Raw genomic sequence first — 20,000 nt, 5'->3', positions numbered from 1 at the left:
AATGAACACATGCCGGTGTTGTTGTTTTTCAACACAGCCATTACACACCCTTATGTATTCCGTTAAGGACAAGACATCCTGTGTTATTTCTTTATTTTTATTTCTTTATTTATCTTTTTTGCCTTTACAGGCTTTCTGTATTTTTCACCCATCCCAATTTAGTCGTTATGCCAATTCCCTTCCTGGTCGTTGCGCTGCTCTACTGTCGGTCTGGGGAGGGTGTAGACTCCCACATGTCTCCTCTGTTGGTCTGGGGAGGGTGTAGACTCCCACATGTCTCCTCTGTTGGTCTGGGGAGGGTGTAGACTCCCACATGTCTCCTCTGTCGGTCTGGGGAGGGTGTAGACTCCCACATGTCTCCTCTGTTGGTCTGGGGAGGGTGTAGACTCCCACATGTCTCCTCTGTTGGTCTGGGGAGGGTGTAGACTCCCACATGTCTCCTCTGTCGGTCTGGGGAGGGTGTAGACTACCACATGTCTCCTCTGTCAGTCTGGGGAGGGTGTAGACTCCCACATGTCTCCTCTGTCGGTCTGGGGAGGGTGTAGACTACCACATGTCTTCTCTGTCGGTCTGGGGAGGGTGTAGACTACCACATGTCTCCTCTGTCGGTCTGGGGAGGGTGTAGACTACCACATGTCTCCTCTGTTGGTCTGGGGAGGGTGTAGACTACCACATGCCTCCTCTGTTGGTCTGGGGAGGGTGTAGACTACCACATGTCTCCTCTGTCGGTCTGGGGAGGGTGTAGACTCCCACATGTCCTCCTCTGTTGGTCTGGGGAGGGTGTAGACTATCACATGTCTCCTCTGTTGGTCAGGGGAGGGTGTAGACTACCACATGCCTCCTATGTCGGTCTGGGGAGGGTGTAGACTACCACATGTCTCTTCTGTGGGTCTGGGGAGGGTGTAGACTACCGCATGTCTCCTATGTCGGTCTGGGGAGGGTGTAGACTACCACATGTCTCTTCTGTGGGTCTGGGGAGGGTGTAGACTACCACATGCCTCCTCTGTGGGTCTGGGGAGGGTGTAGACTATCACATGCCTCCTCTGTCAGTCTGGGGAGGGTGTGTAGACTATCACATGTCTCCTCTGTCAGTCTGGGGAGGGTGTAGACTCCCTCTGTCGGTCTGGGGAGGGTTAACCGTCTGTAGTGTTGTAGTGCAAGGTTAACCCTCTGTAGTGTGGTAGTGCAAGGTTAACCCTCTGTAGTGTGGTAGTGAAAGGGTTAACCTTATGTAGTGTGAAAGGGTTAACCCTTTGTCGTGTGGCAGTGAAAGGGTTAACCTGCTGTATTGTTGCAGTGAAAGGGTTAACCTTCTGTAGTGCGGTTGTAAAAGGGTTAACCCTTTGTCGTGTGGCAGCCACTGTAGACGCATATCACTCCATCTTCATGAAAAACAACTTAAGACATCTTTTATGTTTGACATTTGGGGACTGGGGACTTCCATCGGTCACTGAAGTTGCACAGAGCGGGTGAATGTAGCACAGCGGTGATGCACAATCATGTCTGCAGCTGGGGGACACTGGTCTGAGGTCAGTGCTCAACACCACCTAGATGTGAATCATAAGCTCCAGTGATCTGGCCTACATTCATCCTGCTCTCTGCCTACCCTTAAAAAAGCACCAGAGAAGAACGTCTGAATACCCTCATTTATGCAGAGGATGGCTCTCTTGCATCTCTTTATTTTTTTATTTTATTTTTTTATTATCTTTTTCCTCCTTTCTTTTTCCATTTTTCTCCCCTCCCACTGTTAGTCGTTATGCCAATTCCCACTCCCCTACCTGGTCGTTGCGCACTCTACCCCCTACCGTCGGTCTGGGAGTGCGGAGACTATCACATGCTTCCTCCGACACATGTGTACCCAGCCCACCGCCTCTTTTCACTGGGAGAGTGTAACGTGTGGAAGGTCACACTACCTCTCCCAGATGCGTCTATGCTTTTACCAACGCGTTCGTGTTGCCACTGACCTACGCTAGTACGCCCCCCTCGCTATGAGCGTAGCAGGACGCTGAAATGCAAATGCTTATCACAGTACTGCCTCCAGGAACAGCTGTTTCCGCATGACTTTATGTGCGCTAAAGTTCTGGTAAGTTTAAAGTGCTTAGAAATGCCGGTAAATGCCGGTTCATTCATGCTTTGAGGCACGCTTCCTGACAGGATTTTATAATATTGTATTTTATAATAACAATTCATGACAGCTTGTATAGCTCAACTGGTCAGTCCCCTGCCTGTGGACCATATGGTCCCTGGTTTGAATCTCTTGGATACTTATTTTTTTTCTGTAACGTTAATTAATTTATCCACTCTGGTTGATAAGATAAGATATTCCTTTATTGATCCCCTTGGGGTAATTCAGGCATCATAGCAGCATGGGGGGTACACAGGTAGTGAAAACAACACAAGCAGTGTAAACAAATAAGTCAATAGAATTGACTATCTAACCAACTGAAATATACAGTATTCACAGTATCACAGTATTCACATAAGGTGCAGTATGCATAAGGTGGTGTTATTGTCCTTTTTGGGACACCAGAGTGCATAGATTATTTAACGTTACAAAAAAAAAATAAGTAAGCAAGAGATTTGAACCGGGGACCATATGGTCCACAGGCAGGGCACTAAACAGTTGAGCTATACAAGCTGTCATGAGTTGTTACTGACTAATCCATCATTTACACTTTTCAAGTGCCAATTGCGGTCGTCATCCATTATTTGGCATTAATAAATCAGATATCATGCGTGTGTGCTTTTGTGTGTGCGCTCTCGCGCTGACTCGTTAAGCCTTTCCCTACGCATATTCATTTCTGGAGCATTTCTTTATCCACTCTGGCGTGATGGTGTATTGTACTTGCAAATCGCTTCCTGTTGAATGAATCGGTTGAGTGCAGCGCCAACTCTCTACTTACGAGGGGGGCGTACTAGCGTAGGTCAGTGGCCAATCAGAGCGCAAAACGGGAACCCGGAAACACGAACGCGTTGGTAAAAGCATAGACGCCTCCCAGATCCTTCCCTCGCTGTACAGGCGTCCCGACCGAACTGTAGGAGTCGCTGCTTTCTAGTCTTGCACAAGGACCAATCAGCATGGGTATGGGCGGGTTCATTTTCCATTGATGGGGATTTGATTGGCTGTTTTTAAATAAAGGAGCGGCCGCAGGATTAATAACGTTAACGTTAGTTCTGCCAGAGAAACAAATTATACTAATTAAAATAGTTGGACCTGCAAGATTTGTACTTTGTACTTTGTAGATCTGCATTTTAAATGTAAAGAGTAAAACGTCGTTTTTTCTCTCTGAAATGTAATTGAGTAAAAGTATACAAACCTAATAATACTCGAGTAAAGTACAAATACCCAAAAACAGTACTTAAGTATTGTACCGAAGTACAATTACTCAAGTACTTTACACCCCTGGCAACTACCTATAGCATTAGCCACCATAAATAAGAATAAACAATCGAAAATCAGCTAAAACAGTGACAAGTCGACACACAGTGGTCTGAGATCATACTTTTAAATGCAGCAAAAGAAGGAAGAACCTTCAGCTTCAGAGTCGGTTGGAGGATATTCCAGGTGTTGGAAGCATCAAAGGAAAAATACTTTTTTCCTAGTTCAGAACAAACTGGAGAACCATTAAAACCAGCAGAATAGAACCATAAGAACCATAAGAACCAGCAGAACCAGCAGAATAGGTTCCAAGATTCCATTCCAACAGTGTTGTGATGTAAGAGGGAAGTTTACCAATAAGGGCTTTAAAAATAAACTAATACCAATGATAGAGTCAGATACCACGGCACAATGATGGAGTCCAACGGTTTAACCCCGCACTACCAAAACGGTTAACCCTTTCAAGAATTCAGGATTTAGTCAGTGTAGCCTGATGATGTGGTTGTGGCTCCTCCCCTTCAGGCTCGTGGTAAGAAACGTCAGAGGGGCTGGTTCCACTCCTCCGACGTCAAGCTCCTCGGCCCCTCCAGTGGCAAGTCCACCCCGGCCCCCCTACCAGGTAATACTGAGTGTTTACATTAGGGATGCCCCCCTACCAGGTAATACCGAGTGTTTACATTAGGGATGCCCCCCTACCAGGTAATACTGAGTGTTTACATTAGGGATGCCCCCCTACCAGGTAATACTGAGTGTTTACATTAGGGATGCCCCCCTACCAGGTAATACCGAGTGTTTACATTAGGGATGCCCAACTACCAGGTAATACTGAGTGTTTACATTAGGGATGCCCCCCTACCAGGTAATACCGAGTGTTTACATTAGGGATGCCCCCCTACCAGGTAATACAGAGTGTTTACATTAGGGATGCCCCCCTACCAGGTAATACCGAGTGTTTACATTAGGGATGCCCCCCTACCAGGTAATACTGAGTGTTTACATTAGGGATGCCCCCCTACCAGGTAATACCGAGTGTTTACATTAGGGATGCCCAACTACCAGGTAATACCGAGTGTTTACATTAGGGATGCCCCCCTACCAGGTAATACCGAGTGTTTACATTAGGGATGCCCCCCTACCAGGTAATACCGAGTGTTTACATTAGGGATGCCCCCCTACCAGGTAATACCGAGTGTTTACATTAGGGATGCCCCCCTACCAGGTAATACCGAGTGTTTACATTAGGGATGCCCCCCTACCAGGTAATACAGAGTGTTTACATTAGGGATGCCCAACTACCAGGTAATACCGAGTGTTTACATTAGGGATGCCCAACTACCAGGTAATACTGAGTGTGTTTACATTAGGGATGCCCAACTACCAGGTAATACCGAGTGTTTACATTAGGGATGCCCAACTACCAGGTAATACCGAGTGTTTACATTAGGGATGCCCAACTACCAGGTAATACTGAGTGTTTACATTAGGGATGCCCAACTACCAGGTAATACCGAGTGTTTACATTAGGGATGCCCAACTACCAGGTAATACCGAGTGTTTACATTAGGGATGCCCAACTACCAGGTAATACTGAGTGTTTACATTAGGGATGCCCAACTACCAGGTAATACCGAGTGTTTACATTAGGGATGCCCCCCTACCAGGTAATACTGAGTGTTTACATTAGGGATGCCCAACTACCAGGTAATACTGAGTGTTTACATTAGGGATGCCCAACTACCAGGTAATACTGAGTGTTTACATTAGGGATGCCCAACTACCAGGTAATACTGAGTGTTTACATTAGGGATGCCCAACTACCAGGTAATACCGAGTGTTTACATTAGGGATGCCCAACTACCAGGTAATACTGAGTGTTTACATTAGGGATGCCCAACTACCAGGTAATACTGAGTGTTTACATTAGGGATGCCCCCCTACCAGGTAATACTGAGTGTTTACATTAGGGATGCCCAACTACCAGGTAATACTGAGTGTTTACATTAGGGATGCCCCCCTACCAGGTAATACTGAGTGTCTACATTAGGGATGCCCAACTACCAGGTAATACTGAATGTTTACATTAGGGATGCCCAACTACCAGGTAATACTGAGTGTTTACATTAGGGATGCCCAACTACCAGTAATACTGAGTGTTTACATTCGGGATGCCCAACTACCAGGCAATACTGAGTGTGTTTACATTAGGGATGCCCAACTACCAGGTAATACTGAGTGTGTTTACATTAGGGATGCCCAACTACCAGGTAATAATGAGGGTGTTTACATTAGGGATGCCCAACTACCAGGTAATACTGAGTGTGTTTACATTAGGGATGCCCAACTACCAGGTAATAATGAGGGTGTTTACATTAGGGATGCCCCCCTACCAGGTAATACTGAGTGTTTACATTAGGGATGCCCAACTACCAGGTAATACTGAGTGTGTTTACATTAGGGATGCCCAACTACCAGGTAATACTGAGTGTGTTTACATTAGGGATGCCCAACTACCAGGTAATACTGAGTGTTTACATTAGGGATGCCCAACTACCAGGTAATAAGGAGTGTGTTTACATTAGGGATGCCCAACTACCAGGTAATACTGAGTGTTTACATTAGGGATGCCCAACTACCAGGTAATACTGAGTGTTTACATTAGGGATGCCCAACTACCAGGTAATACTGAGTGTGTTTACATTAGGGATGCCCAACTACCAGGTAATACTGAGTGTGTTTACATTAGGGATGCCCAACTACCAGGTAATACTGAGTGTGTTTACATTAGGGATGCCCAACTGCCAGGTAATAATAAGCGTGTTTACATTAGGGATGCCCAACTACCAGGTAATACTGAGTGTGTTTACATTAGGGATGCCCAACTACCAGGTAATACTGAGTGTGTTTACATTAGGGATGCCCAACTACCAGGTAATACTGAGTGTTTACATTAGGGATGCCCAACTACCAGGTAATACTGAGTGTGTTTACATTAGGGATGCCCAACTACCAGGTAATACTGAGTGTTTACATTAGGGATGCCCAACTACCAGGTAATACTGAGTGTTTACATTAGGGATGCCCAACTACCAGGTAATACTGAGTGTGTTTACATTAGGGATGCCCAACTACCAGGTAATACTGAGTGTGTTTACATTAGGGATGCCCAACTACCAGGTAATAATGAGTGTGTTTACATTAGGGATGCCCAACTACCAGGTAATAATGAGTGTGTTTACATTAGGGATGCCCAACTACCAGGTAATAATGAGTGTGTTTACATTAGGGATGCCCAACTACCAGGTAATAATGAGTGTGTTTACATTAGGGATGCCCAACTACCAGGTAATACTGAGTGTGTTTACATTAGGGATGCAGATACACCAAATAGGGCTCTGGAAGTATTTGGGAAGTTAGACGTTTGCTACGGCTTGGACGCTGGTTGCCATCTTTGGTGGGTCACTCACTTGGTGGAAATCACTGATCATTTGCACTCTGGTTGGATGTTGTATTGTACTTGTGCTGTATAATGACAATACATTTGAATCTAATCTCATTTTAAAATCAGTCGCAAATCGATTCTGCGCTACCTGTTGAATGGGTCAGCACGGTGCAGATGCAATGCTGACCCTCTCGCTGATTTGCACACGCCTCCTTCACCGTATAAGGAGCTGGCGGGCGTGTCTGTATGCAAATTCAGGTGTACGAGAACGCACTTCAAGTTTAAGAAGTTTAAGAAGAGTGATGTTTTTCATTCATGGGAACCCAGCTGCGATGATTTTGGCCACTTACGGAGACCATTTCATGCGTTCAGGAATCCGGAGGAGCATTTTTTGTAAATTTGTTTGTACAAACTTTTTAGGTACTAGAATGAGGACCAATCTCTGCATTTCTAATCACTCACTTCCTCGTTCAACCCCCTCCCCCCTCCCCCTGACCCCTCAGTGTGCCAGGTCATCGCCATGTACGACTACACTGCAGCCAATCAGGACGAGTTGAGCTTCTCCAAGGGTCAGCTGATCAGCGTCCTGGACAAGACCAACCCCGATTGGTGGAAGGGAGAGACCAATGGGGTCACAGGCCTGCTACCGACCAATTACGTGACGATGACCACGGAGTCTGACCCCAGCCAGCAATGTGAGTCTGACTCTCTGGCCCCTCCTTTCTGTTGCACCACACAAGGTCACAAGGTCAGAGTAATCAAGAGGCCCAACAACACACGTTAATGTCCCCATGGGCCGGACACGTCTTCTTTAAGGCCCGACAACACACGTTAATGTCCCCATGGGCCGGACACGTCTTCTGTAAGGCCCGACAACACACGTTAATGTCCCCATGGGCCGGACACGTCTTCTTTAAGGCCCGACAACACACGTTAATGTCCCCATGGGCCGGACACGTCTTCTTTAAGGCCCGACAACACACGTTAATGTCCCCATGGGCCGGACACGTCTTCTTTAAGGCCCGACACGCGTTAATGTCCCCATGGGCCGGACACGTCTTCTGTAAGGCCCGACAACACACGTTAATGTCCCCATGGGCCGGACACGTCTTCTTTAAGGCCCGACAACACACGTTAATGTCCCCATGGGCCGGACACGTCTTTTTTAAGGCCCGACAACACACGTTAATGTCCCCATGGGGCCGGACACGTCTTCTTTAAGGCCCAACAACACACGTTAATGTCCCCATGGGCCGGACACGTCTTCTTTAAGGCCCGACAACACACGTTAATGTCCCCATGGGCCGGACACGTCTTCTTTAAGGCCCGACAACACACGTTAATGTCCCCATGGGCCGGACACGTCTTCTTTAAGGCCCGACAACACACGTTAATGTCCCCATGGGGCCGGACACGTCTTCTGTAAGGCCCCACAACACACGTTAATGTCCCCATGGGCCGGACACGTCTTCTTTAAGGCCCGACAACACACGTTAATGTCCCCATGGCCCGGACACGTCTTCTGTAAGGCCCGACAACACACGTTAATGTCCCCATGGGCCGGACACGTCTTCTTTAAGGCCCGACAACACACGTTAATGTCCCCATGGCCCGGACACGTCTTCTTTAAGGCCCGACAACACACGTTAATGTCCCCATGGGCCGGACACGTCTTCTTTAAGGCCCGACAACACACGTTAATGTCCCCATGGGCCGGACACGTCTTCTTTAAGGCCCGACAACACACGTTAATGTCCCCATGGCCCGGACACGTCTTCTGTAAGGCCCGACAACACACGTTAATGTCCCCATGGGCCGGACACGTCTTCTTTAAGGCTCGACAACACACGTTAATGTCCCCATGGCCCGGACACGTCTTCTTTAAGGCCCGACAACACACGTTAATGTCCCCATGGGCCGGACACGTCTTCTTTAAGGCCCGACAACACACGTTAATGTCCCCATGGGCCGGACACGTCTTCTTTAAGGCCCGACAACACACGTTAATGTCCCCATGGGCCGGACACGTCTTCTTTAAGGCCCGACAACACACGTTAATGTCCCCATGGGCCGGACACGTCTTCTTTAAGGCCCGACAACACACGTTAATGTCCCCATGGGCCGGACACGTCTTCTTTAAGGCCCCACAACACACGTTAATGTCCCCATGGGGCCGGACACGTCTTCTTTAAGGCCCGACAACACACGTTAATGTCCCCATGGGCCGGACACGTCTTCTGTAAGGCCCGACAACACACGTTAATGTCCCCATGGGCCGGACACGTCTTCTTTAAGGCCCGACAACACACGTTAATGTCCCCATGGGGCCGGACACGTCTTCTGTAAGGCCCGACACACGTTAATGTCCCCATGGGCCGGACACGTCTTCTGTAAGGCCCGACAACACACGTTAATGTCCCCATGGGCCGGACACGTCTTCTTTAAGGCCCGACAACACACGTTAATGTCCCCATGGGCCGGACACGTCTTCTTTAAGGCCCGACAACACACGTTAATGTCCCCATGGGCCGGACACGTCTTCTTTAAGGCCCGACAACACACGTTAATGTCCCCATGGGCCGGACACGTCTTCTTTAAGGCCCGACAACACACGTTAATGTCCCCATGGGCCGGACACGTCTTCTTTAAGGCCCCACAACACACGTTAATGTCCCCATGGGGCCGGACACGTCTTCTTTAAGGCCCGACAACACACGTTAATGTCCCCATGGGCCGGACACGTCTTCTGTAAGGCCCGACAACACACGTTAATGTCCCCATGGGCCGGACACGTCTTCTTTAAGGCCCGACAACACACGTTAATGTCCCCATGGGGCCGGACACGTCTTCTGTAAGGCCCGACACACGTTAATGTCCCCATGGGCCGGACACGTCTTCTGTAAGGCCCGACAACACACGTTAATGTCCCCATGGGCCGGACACGTCTTCTTTAAGGCCCGACAACACACGTTAATGTCCCCATGGGCCGGACACGTCTTCTTTAAGGCCCGACAACACACGTTAATGTCCCCATGGGCCGGACACGTCTTCTTTAAGGCCCGACAACACACGTTAATGTCCCCATGGGCCGGACACGTCTTCTTTAAGGCCCGACAACACACGTTAATGTCCCCATGGGCCAGACACGTCTTCTTTAAGGCCCGACACACGTTAATGTCCCCATGGGGCCGGACATGTCTTCTTTAAGGCCCGACAACACACGTTAATGTCCCCATGGGCCGGACACGTCTTCTTTAAGGCCCGACAACACACGTTAATGTCCCCATGGGCCGGACACGTCTTCTTTAAGGCCCGACAACACACGTTAATGTCCCCATGGGGCCGGACACGTCTTCTTTAAGGCCCGACAACACACGTTAATGTCCCCATGGGCCGGACACGTCTTCTTTAAGGCCCGACAACACACGTTAATGTCCCCATGGGCCGGACACGTCTTCTTTAAGGCCCGACAACACACGTTAATGTCCCCATGGGCCGGACACGTCTTCTTTAAGGCCCGACAACACACGTTAATGTCCCCATGGGCCGGACACGTCTTCTGTAAGGCCCGACAACACACGTTAATGTCCCCATGGGCCGGACACGTCTTCTTTAAGGCCCGACAACACACGTTAATGTCCCCATGGGCCGGACACGTCTTCTTTAAGGCCCGACAACACACGTTAATGTCCCCATGGGGCCGGACACGTCTTCTTTAAGGCCCGACAACACACGTTAATGTCCCCATGGGCCGGACACGTCTTCTTTAAGGCCCGACAACACACGTTAATGTCCCCATGGGCCGGACACGTCTTCTTTAAGGCCCGACACGCGTTAATGTCCCCATGGGCCGGACACGTCTTCTGTAAGGCCCGACAACACACGTTAATGTCCCCATGGGCCGGACACGTCTTCTTTAAGGCCCGACAACACACGTTAATGTCCCCATGGGCCGGACACGTCTTTTTTAAGGCCCGACAACACACGTTAATGTCCCCATGGGGCCGGACACGTCTTCTTTAAGGCCCGACAACACACGTTAATGTCCCCATGGGCCGGACACGTCTTCTGTAAGGCCCGACAACACACGTTAATGTCCCCATGGCCCGGACACGTCTTCTGTAAGGCCCGACAACACACGTTAATGTCCCCATGGGCCGGACACGTCTTCTTTAAGGCCCGACAACACACGTTAATGTCCCCATGGGTCGGACACGTCTTCTTTAAGGCCCGACAACACACGTTAATGTCCCCATGGGCCGGACACGTCTTCTTTAAGGCCCAACAACACACGTTAATGTCCCCATGGGCCGGACACGTCTTCTTTAAGGCCCGACAACACACGTTAATGTCCCCATGGGCCGGACACGTCTTCTTTAAGGCCCGACAACACACGTTAATGTCCCCATGGGCCGGACACGTCTTCTTTAAGGCCCGACAACACACGTTAATGTCCCCATGATGGGCCGGACACGTCTTCTTTAAGGCCCGACAACACACGTTAATGTCCCCATGATGGGCCGGACACGTCTTCTTTAAGGCCCGACAACACACGTTAATGTCCCCATGGGCCGGACACGTCTTCTTTAAGGCCCGACAACACACGTTAATGTCCCCATGGGCCGGACACGTCTTCTTTAAGGCCCGACAACACACGTTAATGTCCCCATGGGCCGGACACGTCTTCTTTAAGGCCCGACAACACACGTTAATGTCCCCATGGGCCGGACACGTCTTCTTTAAGGCCCGACAACACACGTTAATGTCCCCATGGGCCGGACACGTCTTCTTTAAGGCCCGACAACACACGTTAATGTCCCCATGGGCCGGACACGTCGTCAAGCAGAAACATCACAATAAATCAAGAACAAAACCAAAACACCATGAAATCCAAAATAAAATTTAAAATAAATTAATTAATAAATGCAACACTCCCACACGAAGGTAAGGAAAAACTCACTAAAAACCTAGCAATAGGAAAAAAGCACCACAGGCAATGTGGAGGGGAGAAACCTTAGAAGGGCCATTCAAGGGGCGATCTCTCTTCTTAGATGTTGGTGATAGTAGTGTTGCTATGGATGATCAATGGGTGGAGAATAAAACAGGCAAAACAGTTGGTATGTACAGTATTAGTGATGCACGATATATCGGCCGCCGATATAATATCGGCCGATATGGACGTTTTTTTACACATCAGTATCGGTCCGATATCAAGATAGGGCTGATATGGGCCGATATTAAAAAAAAAAAAAAAATATATATATATATATATATATATATATATATATATATATATATATATATATATATATATATATATATATATTTCTTTATTTTCTTTTATATATATATATATATATTTGTACATGTTTTGGCCTTAAATTGTTTAAAAATATCAGTAATTTCTGAAAATAAGTTACAAAAGTAAAAAAATTATGCGTTTTGGAAAATAGCTCTTTATTTGATTATCATAAAAAAGTGTTTTCTATACAGAGATCTCGACATCGGTAAATATCGGTATCGGCCAGAACAGCAATATTAATATCGGTTATCGGTATCGGCCACAATTTTTACATCGGTGCATCACTAGTATGTATGTACATATATAATAAAACACAAATATGTACATGCAATAGCGACTGGGGTACATAAGAACATTTTTGAAAGATTGAAAATAGAGCTGATGACGGATCCATTTGAGGGATGGGGGCGACGTAGAGGGGATCTCATCCTCTGGTCATCACCACTCTGGTCATCACCACTCTGGTCATCACCACTCTGTCATCACCACTCTGTCATCACCACTCTGTCATCACCACTCTGGTCATCACCACTCTGTCATCACCACTCTGTCATCACCACTCTGTCATCACCACTCTGTCATCACCACTCTGGTCATCACCACTCTGTCATCACCACTCTGTCATCACCACTCTGTCATCACCACTCTGTCATCACCACGTCATAACCGTCTGTAGTGTGGTAGTGAAAGGTTAACCTTCTGTAGTGTGGTAGTGAAAGGTTAACCGTCTCTAGTGTGGTAGTGAAAGGTTAACCTTCTGTAGTGTGGTAGTGAAAGGTTAACCTTCTGTAGTGTGGTAGTGAAAGGTTAACCTTCTGTAGTGTGGTAGTGAAAGGTTAACCTTCTGTAGTGTGGTAGTGAAAGGTTAACCTTCTGTAGTGTGGTAGTGAAAGGTTAACCTTCTGTAGTGTGGTAGTGAAAGGGTTAACCTTCTGTAGTGTGGTAGTGAAAGGTTAACCTTCTGTAGTGTGGTAGTGAAAGGTTAACCTTCTGTAGTGTGGTAGTGAAAGGTTAACCTTCTGTAGTGTGGTAGTGAAAGGTTAACCTTCTGTAGTGTGGTAGTGAAAGGTTAACCTTCTGTAGTGTGGTAGTGAAAGGGTTAACCTTCTGTAGTGTGGTAGTGAAAGGTTAACCTTCTGTAGTGTGGTAGTGAAAGGGTTAACCTTCTGTAGTGTGGTAGTGAAAGGGTTAACCGTCTGTAGTGTGGTAGTGAAAGGGTTAACCATCTGTAGTGTGGTAGTGAAAGGGTTAACCGTCTGTAGTGTGGTAGTGAAAGGGTTAACCGGAGAAGTGTGTACTTATTCACTGCACACAGTAGTACACACTCTGGGGGTTTGGTTTGGTCTCCAGTTTGATTTGAGTGGGTGTGATTTCTACTTGCATTATACTCACAGATAACTCACAATGTTTGGTTTCCTCGGGGTGCGCGAGCGTGTGTGCATGTGTGTGCATGTGTGTGTGCATGTGTTTGTGTGTGTGTGTGCGTGTGACTGATTTAATCAGTATTCATGGCTTGCGTTGTCTCAGCACAGCAGTAGATCTCAGATAACAAGACTGAGCACATAGCTCTCCTTAATTAGGGCGGGCTCAATGAGCCTACACACACACACACACACACACACACACACACACACACACACACACACACACACACACACACAATGAGCCCACACACACACACACACACACACACACACACACACACACACACACAATGAGCCCCCCCCCCACACACACACACACACACACACACACACACACACACACACACACACACACACACACACACACACACACACACACACATACAATGAGCCTACACTGTAAAAAAAGAAACACAGGAAATTCACTGTATTATTTTACAGATTACGTTTGTTTTTCTACTTTAAGTGTAAATGCCATAAAATACAGTAAATTACTTTTTATCAAAATATGAACCATTAAATAAAGGTTCTAATCTGTAAATGTATTTGATTTTACTGTAAGTTGACAGTAAGTATTTGGCAACCGTTGCTGCCAGACATTTACAGGTTTTTTTTACAGTCTTCTTACACGCACACACACACACACACACACACACACACACACACACACACACACACACACACACACACACACACACATAGACAGACAGACAGACAGACAGACAGACAGACAGACAGACAGACAGACAGACAGACAGACAGACAGACAGACAGACAGACAGACAGACAGACAGACAGGACAGGACAGGACAGACAGACAGACAGACAGACAGACAGACAGACAGACAGACAGACAGACAGACAGACAGACAGACAGACAGACAGACAGACAGACAGACAGACAGACAGACAGACAGACAGACAGACAGACAGACAGACAGACACACAAAGGTTTTAATGCCTTGGCTTTTACACAAACCAATTACACAATACATACACATTTTCTATTACCATAAACATTCCACATTATTAGCCAGTTCAACATAAGGCAAAATGTGCACGAATTGTAGCATATAATACCATTCATGATTCCATGGAACCAATATTAACCCTTTTTACAGAAATATCTTCATTAATAATATGGCCGCATGCCTAAACCATGTAGACAGGGCAGGAAAATAACTTCTTCATGGTTGCCTGAGAGTCATGTAAATTCACCAGACACTTTTTCCAGCCAAGTTGAGTTTTAGAAAAGGAGAAACAGTGTGGTCACTTCTGGTAGAGCGAACAAACACTACTGCCTAACACATCAGACTGAACTCTATGATTCTGCTTATATAATTAATCTATCTCGAGCTCCACCCTCTTTTCTTGATCCTCCTATAGATAGACCTGCACCGCAACACTTCCAGGATTCTGAAATCATGGGAGAGAGAGCGGGGGGAGAAAATGAATGAATGTGGATGAGAGCCTTGACATTAAGTGGTTGTAGCTACAGCTGTGGGGGCGCTGGAGACATGATCCAATAGACTTTTATACGCCTGAGTCTCCTGAACACAGAGAGACCAGTCCCAAGTCGATCTGCACTTTCTCTGCCGAGCTATAGTCACTTTTCTGCACCTACTCCCGAACTATGCATGCGCAGATTGCCCACAGAGTCTATTCATCAATCTGCGCATGTGGAGTTCGGGAGAAAGTGCTGATCGACTTGGGACTGGTCTCTCCGTCGAGGAACCCCCTACTCTTTACCAGACTCAGGCGTATAAAAGTGTATTGGATCATGTCTCCAGCGCCCCCACAGCCGTAGCTACAACCACTTAATGTCAAGGCTCTCATCCACATTCATTAATTTTCTCCCCCCGCTCTCTCTGCCATGAGCTCAATGTAACGCAGAAGTGCAGTGTTCTATAACAACTGTTGCTTGTGATTGGAGGATCAAGAAAAGTAGGTGGGACCAGCAGCTGGAGTGGTTCAGGAGCTGAAACCATGGCAAGCGTTATAGCCTCATAGCTCAGAGATTAATATTAAAACTATATTAATGTCTGCTGTCTCCCTTTCTCTCCATCCACCTCTCCTCATCTCACTCACACCCCCCTTCCTCTCCTCCACTGCATCTGTTCTCCCCCCCTCTCTCTGTAGGACAGTAGCACTGGCTTTGCTTTCTTCTCTTCCTCCTCTTCTTCCTCCTCCTCCTCCTCTTCCTCCTCGCGCCTCTTGTCCGAACCAATCAGAATTCAGATTTCCCTGTCGAACCAGGAAGTAACCTGCCCGCCAAGCCAGCAGCTCGACAGTTCAACGCTGCTCTTTCCGCCTCACACTCGTCTTTATGATTGTGGTGGTGTTTTTCTTTTTGGTGCTCCTCCCTCTGTTTGTCCCACTTTTCCCTCTTTTCTCTTTTCCTGGCTATTTTCTCTCCTCCTGGTCCTCCCCTTCTTGTTGTTCCTGTTTAACTCCTCTATTCCTCCCCTTCTTGTTGTTCCTGTTTAACTCCTCTATTCCTCCCCTTCTTGTTGTTCCTGTTTAACTCCTCTATTCCTCCCCCCTCCCGCCCTCCTTCTCTCCCTCTGGTCCACGTGCCCTTATCTCTTGTTTGCTCGCAAAAACCTTGTATTTCCAAAAAAATATCAACGTTTCATGATTTAAAAAAAAAAATGAACCAGATTTTTTGACATGGATGCTGATGTTTTATTTAATAAAAATGTTTTATTCTACAATGTGTTTTAAATGTGTTTCACGGGCCCCTGTGGAGGCAGGGGACCCTCCGTAAACCTCCAATTCACGTAGAAAATGGGATCATCACCAAAACTGGAAATACTTTTTAGGAGGTTTTTGCGTGACTGCAATGTTGTGCTTTATTAACTGTCTCTTAACACATTAACCAAGTGAGATAGGCCAAGGCAGCTGGACATACTATCATATAATTATATATATTATATAGTATTGTTATTATTATTATTATTATTATTATTATTATTATTATTATTATTATTATTATTATTATTATTATTATTATTATTATTATTATTATTATTATTATTATTATTATTATTATTATTATTATTATTATTATTATTATTATTATTATTATTATTATTATTATTATTATTATTATTATTATTATTATTATTATTATTATTATTATTATTATTATTATTATTATTATTATTATTATTATTATTATTATTATTATTATTATTATTATTATTATTATTATTATTATTATTATTATTATTATTATTATTATTATTATTATTATTATTATTATTATTATTATTATTATTATTATTATTATTATTATTATTATATGGGCTCTAGAAGCTTTTTCTCCCCTGATACAATGTCAGAATCATGGAATGTGTAGTTTTGCTTCATACTAATGAAAATAATCCTAACAGTTTGATTTAACAGTAATATTGTCATGTAAAATAATAGCGTCTGGAAGTCATTTCGTTTTTTTAAACCAAGGCTTTGAACCAGCATTGTGTAGACGTTCTTAACTGATTAACAGGGTTGCTTTATTCTTGCACTAACAACATAAAACCTTGCTAGAAATGGACCAATATAAAGATATTTACTTGATGACCCGCTCTGCGTCATTCATCTCGCTTGTTTGCCAAATGCATTTGCCTGGATTAAATGATTTGTTTGATTTAATCGTTCAATTCAGATCTGATGTACACTTGACGTTTAGGATTGTTTTAGGAAGTTCATGATAAGGGTTGGAACTAGGGGTGTGACGGTACACAAACACCACAGTACGGTACGTACCTCGGTTTTGAAGTCAAGTTTCGGTACGGTTTTCGGTACAGTGGGGGAAAGTTTGGCTTTCCATGTTCCACTCAGGGGTGATGTAGTGTGCAGTAACTAATTGTACTTGTAGGGCTGTCAACGAATATCCTATATTGAAATTAATAATCCACTTGTAATATTTTTTTTTATAATAATAATTACATTAGATTGTGAAGAAAACAAACCCCCGGTGGGCGGTCGTTAGTGGTTAACATACCGTTAACATACTACACAGCCGGTCGGTAGGGTACGGTACACACTGAAACGGTTCGGTTCGGTACGGATACGTGTATCTTTACACCCCTAGTTGGAACCCATCCAGTGCTCCATTACAGCTACAGTACAGCTACAGTATTGTTAACCATTTCACTACCACACTACAGAAGGTTAACCTTTCACTACCACACTACAGAAGGTTAACCATTTCACTACCACACTACAGAAGGTTAATCTTTCACTACCACACTACAGAAGGTTAACATTTCACTACCACACTACAGAAGGTTAACCCTTCACTACCACACTACAGAAGGTTAACCTTTCACTACCACACTACAGAAGGTTAACCATTTCACTACCACACTACAGAAGGTTAACACTTTCACTACCACACTACAGAAGGTTAACACTTTCACTACCACACTACAGAAGGTTAACCATTTCACTACCACACTACAGAAGGTTAACCTTTCACTACCACACTACAGAAGGTTAACCTTTTCACTACCACACTACAGAAGGTTAACCATTTCACTACCACACTACAGAAGGTTAACCCTTCCACTACCACACTACAGAAGGTTAACCTTTCACTACCACACTACAGACGGTTAAATATACAGTAATATGAGTGTAATAACTAGAATATACAGTAATATGAGCGTAATAATTTCAATATACAGTAATATGAGTGTAATCATTTGAATATACAGTAATATTGTTTGATGGCTTAATATTGTTTGATGGCTGAAGTAGTACTGTGTAATATTATTACTGTATATTGAAATTATTAGGCCCATCTTACTAATATATTCTAATTATTACACTACATAATATTGCACTACACGGTTAACCGTAGTGTGGTAGTGAAAGGGTTAACCGTCTGTAGTGTGGTAGTGAAAGGGTTAACCGCCTGTAGTGTGGTAGTGAAAGGGTTCGTCATCGATCTAGTTTAGTTAGTCTTCTCATCCACACCTATGCAATCAGTTGGAGTTATAGCACTCTGCCATTGAAGGTGCTTCACCTCTCTTTTTAAGTCCGTGTTATCGTTAGCCGTGTCGCCATAGCGACGTCATCTCTTTGGTATTTCATGCTCTGCAATACACTGTGCCTCACTCTGGTCTGTGCATAAAATGTACATAAAATAAAAAGAACAGAATAAAGAGAGATTTTAACACAGCCGACTGTTTTGTGGATTGTTCTTGAGACGAACGTGTGTGTGTAATATAAGACCCTCTCTCTCGCTCATTATTATATACACATACATTATTCTAAGTACACATAAATACTCCATGTATGAATAAATTGAATATGTATGAATATGGGTCGTACTATATCTAAGTGTGCATGCCATGTGCATGGTGTGCGTGTGTATATGCATCTGTGTGTGTGTGTGTGTGTGTGTGTGTGTGTGTGTGTGTGTGTGTGTGTGTGCGTGCGCGCGCGTGCGTGCATGCGTGCGTGCGTGTGTGTGTGTGTGTGTGTGTGTGTGTGTTTAAGAACGCCGCTGTTGGTGAGGATGTTTTTAAATTTACCATCCAAGCAAGACTGCAGGTATTACCCACTAAGTACAATCTGTCCACCTGGTATCCTCAAACTCACAATGTACAAGCATATACTAGAGTGCTACCAGAATGGTTTGGTTTTACTAATGTTGTCTTTGCTAACATACCAAATACATCTTTTGTTGACACCAGCCACAGGGAGGTGCTGGTCATAGAAGTAGGCTGTGCCTTTGATCTGTACATGGACCAGGCCTTCCGGGACAAGTATATCAAATACCAACCACTGCTCAGTGTGATGACTGACCTTGGCCTATAGGTGTAGATATAGTGTACTTGTGTTCGGAAGTCTTGGCCATGTACACAAATGCACCATGACCGGTCTGAGAATTGCTGCAATGTCTAAGAGAAAAGCCAAACAAATGGCCAAATATTGCTCTGTCTCAGCTACTATTGGCAGCTTAGCCGCGTGGAGAAGGAGGTGCTATGTGTCCCTTAAGTGTTCAGTGCTGCTTGGCCCCGATGCATTTGATTCCCTGTTCATGTAATATAATTTGTGGAACCAAATAAAGTATTCAAATGTACTATATATGTATTAGTATTATGTATATACTAATACACATACATATATATATATATATATATAGTATATGTATATATGTAGTATATATGTATCATGTACTATATATCTCATATCACATTATATATGTGCTGTATACACTATTATGTACTATATATACTATTATATATACTATTATATACTGCAGGTATACTATACTGTAATGTGTACGGTAATGTGTACTATATGTGTGTACTGTAATGTGTACTATATGTATGTAAAAATTAAAAAATGTAAAATAATAATAATAATAATGAAACGTAAGTCTTCAGGGGTAGGGCCCGACCAGCCTAGTGCTTCTCCCTTCAGCCCTTTTCGGACATTAGG

The 20,000-nt window shown here is 45.0% G+C and overlaps 1 protein-coding gene across 1 annotated transcript in view; it reads left to right on the top strand.

Moving 5' to 3' along the window:
* LOC311228416 (intersectin-2-like) overlaps window positions 1-20,000 on the top strand; it is a 166,108-nt gene that overhangs the window by 113,172 nt on the left and 32,936 nt on the right. Inside the window, 2 exon segments of the mRNA XM_084314323.1 lie at window positions 3,902-3,998; window positions 7,322-7,513. Of these exon segments, the coding sequence (XP_084170449.1) occupies window positions 3,902-3,998; window positions 7,322-7,513 (289 nt within the window).

Source organism: Notolepis coatsorum (assembly GCF_963971535.1).
Source record: "Notolepis coatsorum genome assembly, chromosome: 5".
Classification (NCBI taxonomy): domain Eukaryota; kingdom Metazoa; phylum Chordata; class Actinopteri; order Aulopiformes; family Paralepididae; genus Notolepis; species Notolepis coatsorum.
This window is presented reverse-complemented; position numbering and strand designations above follow the sequence as displayed.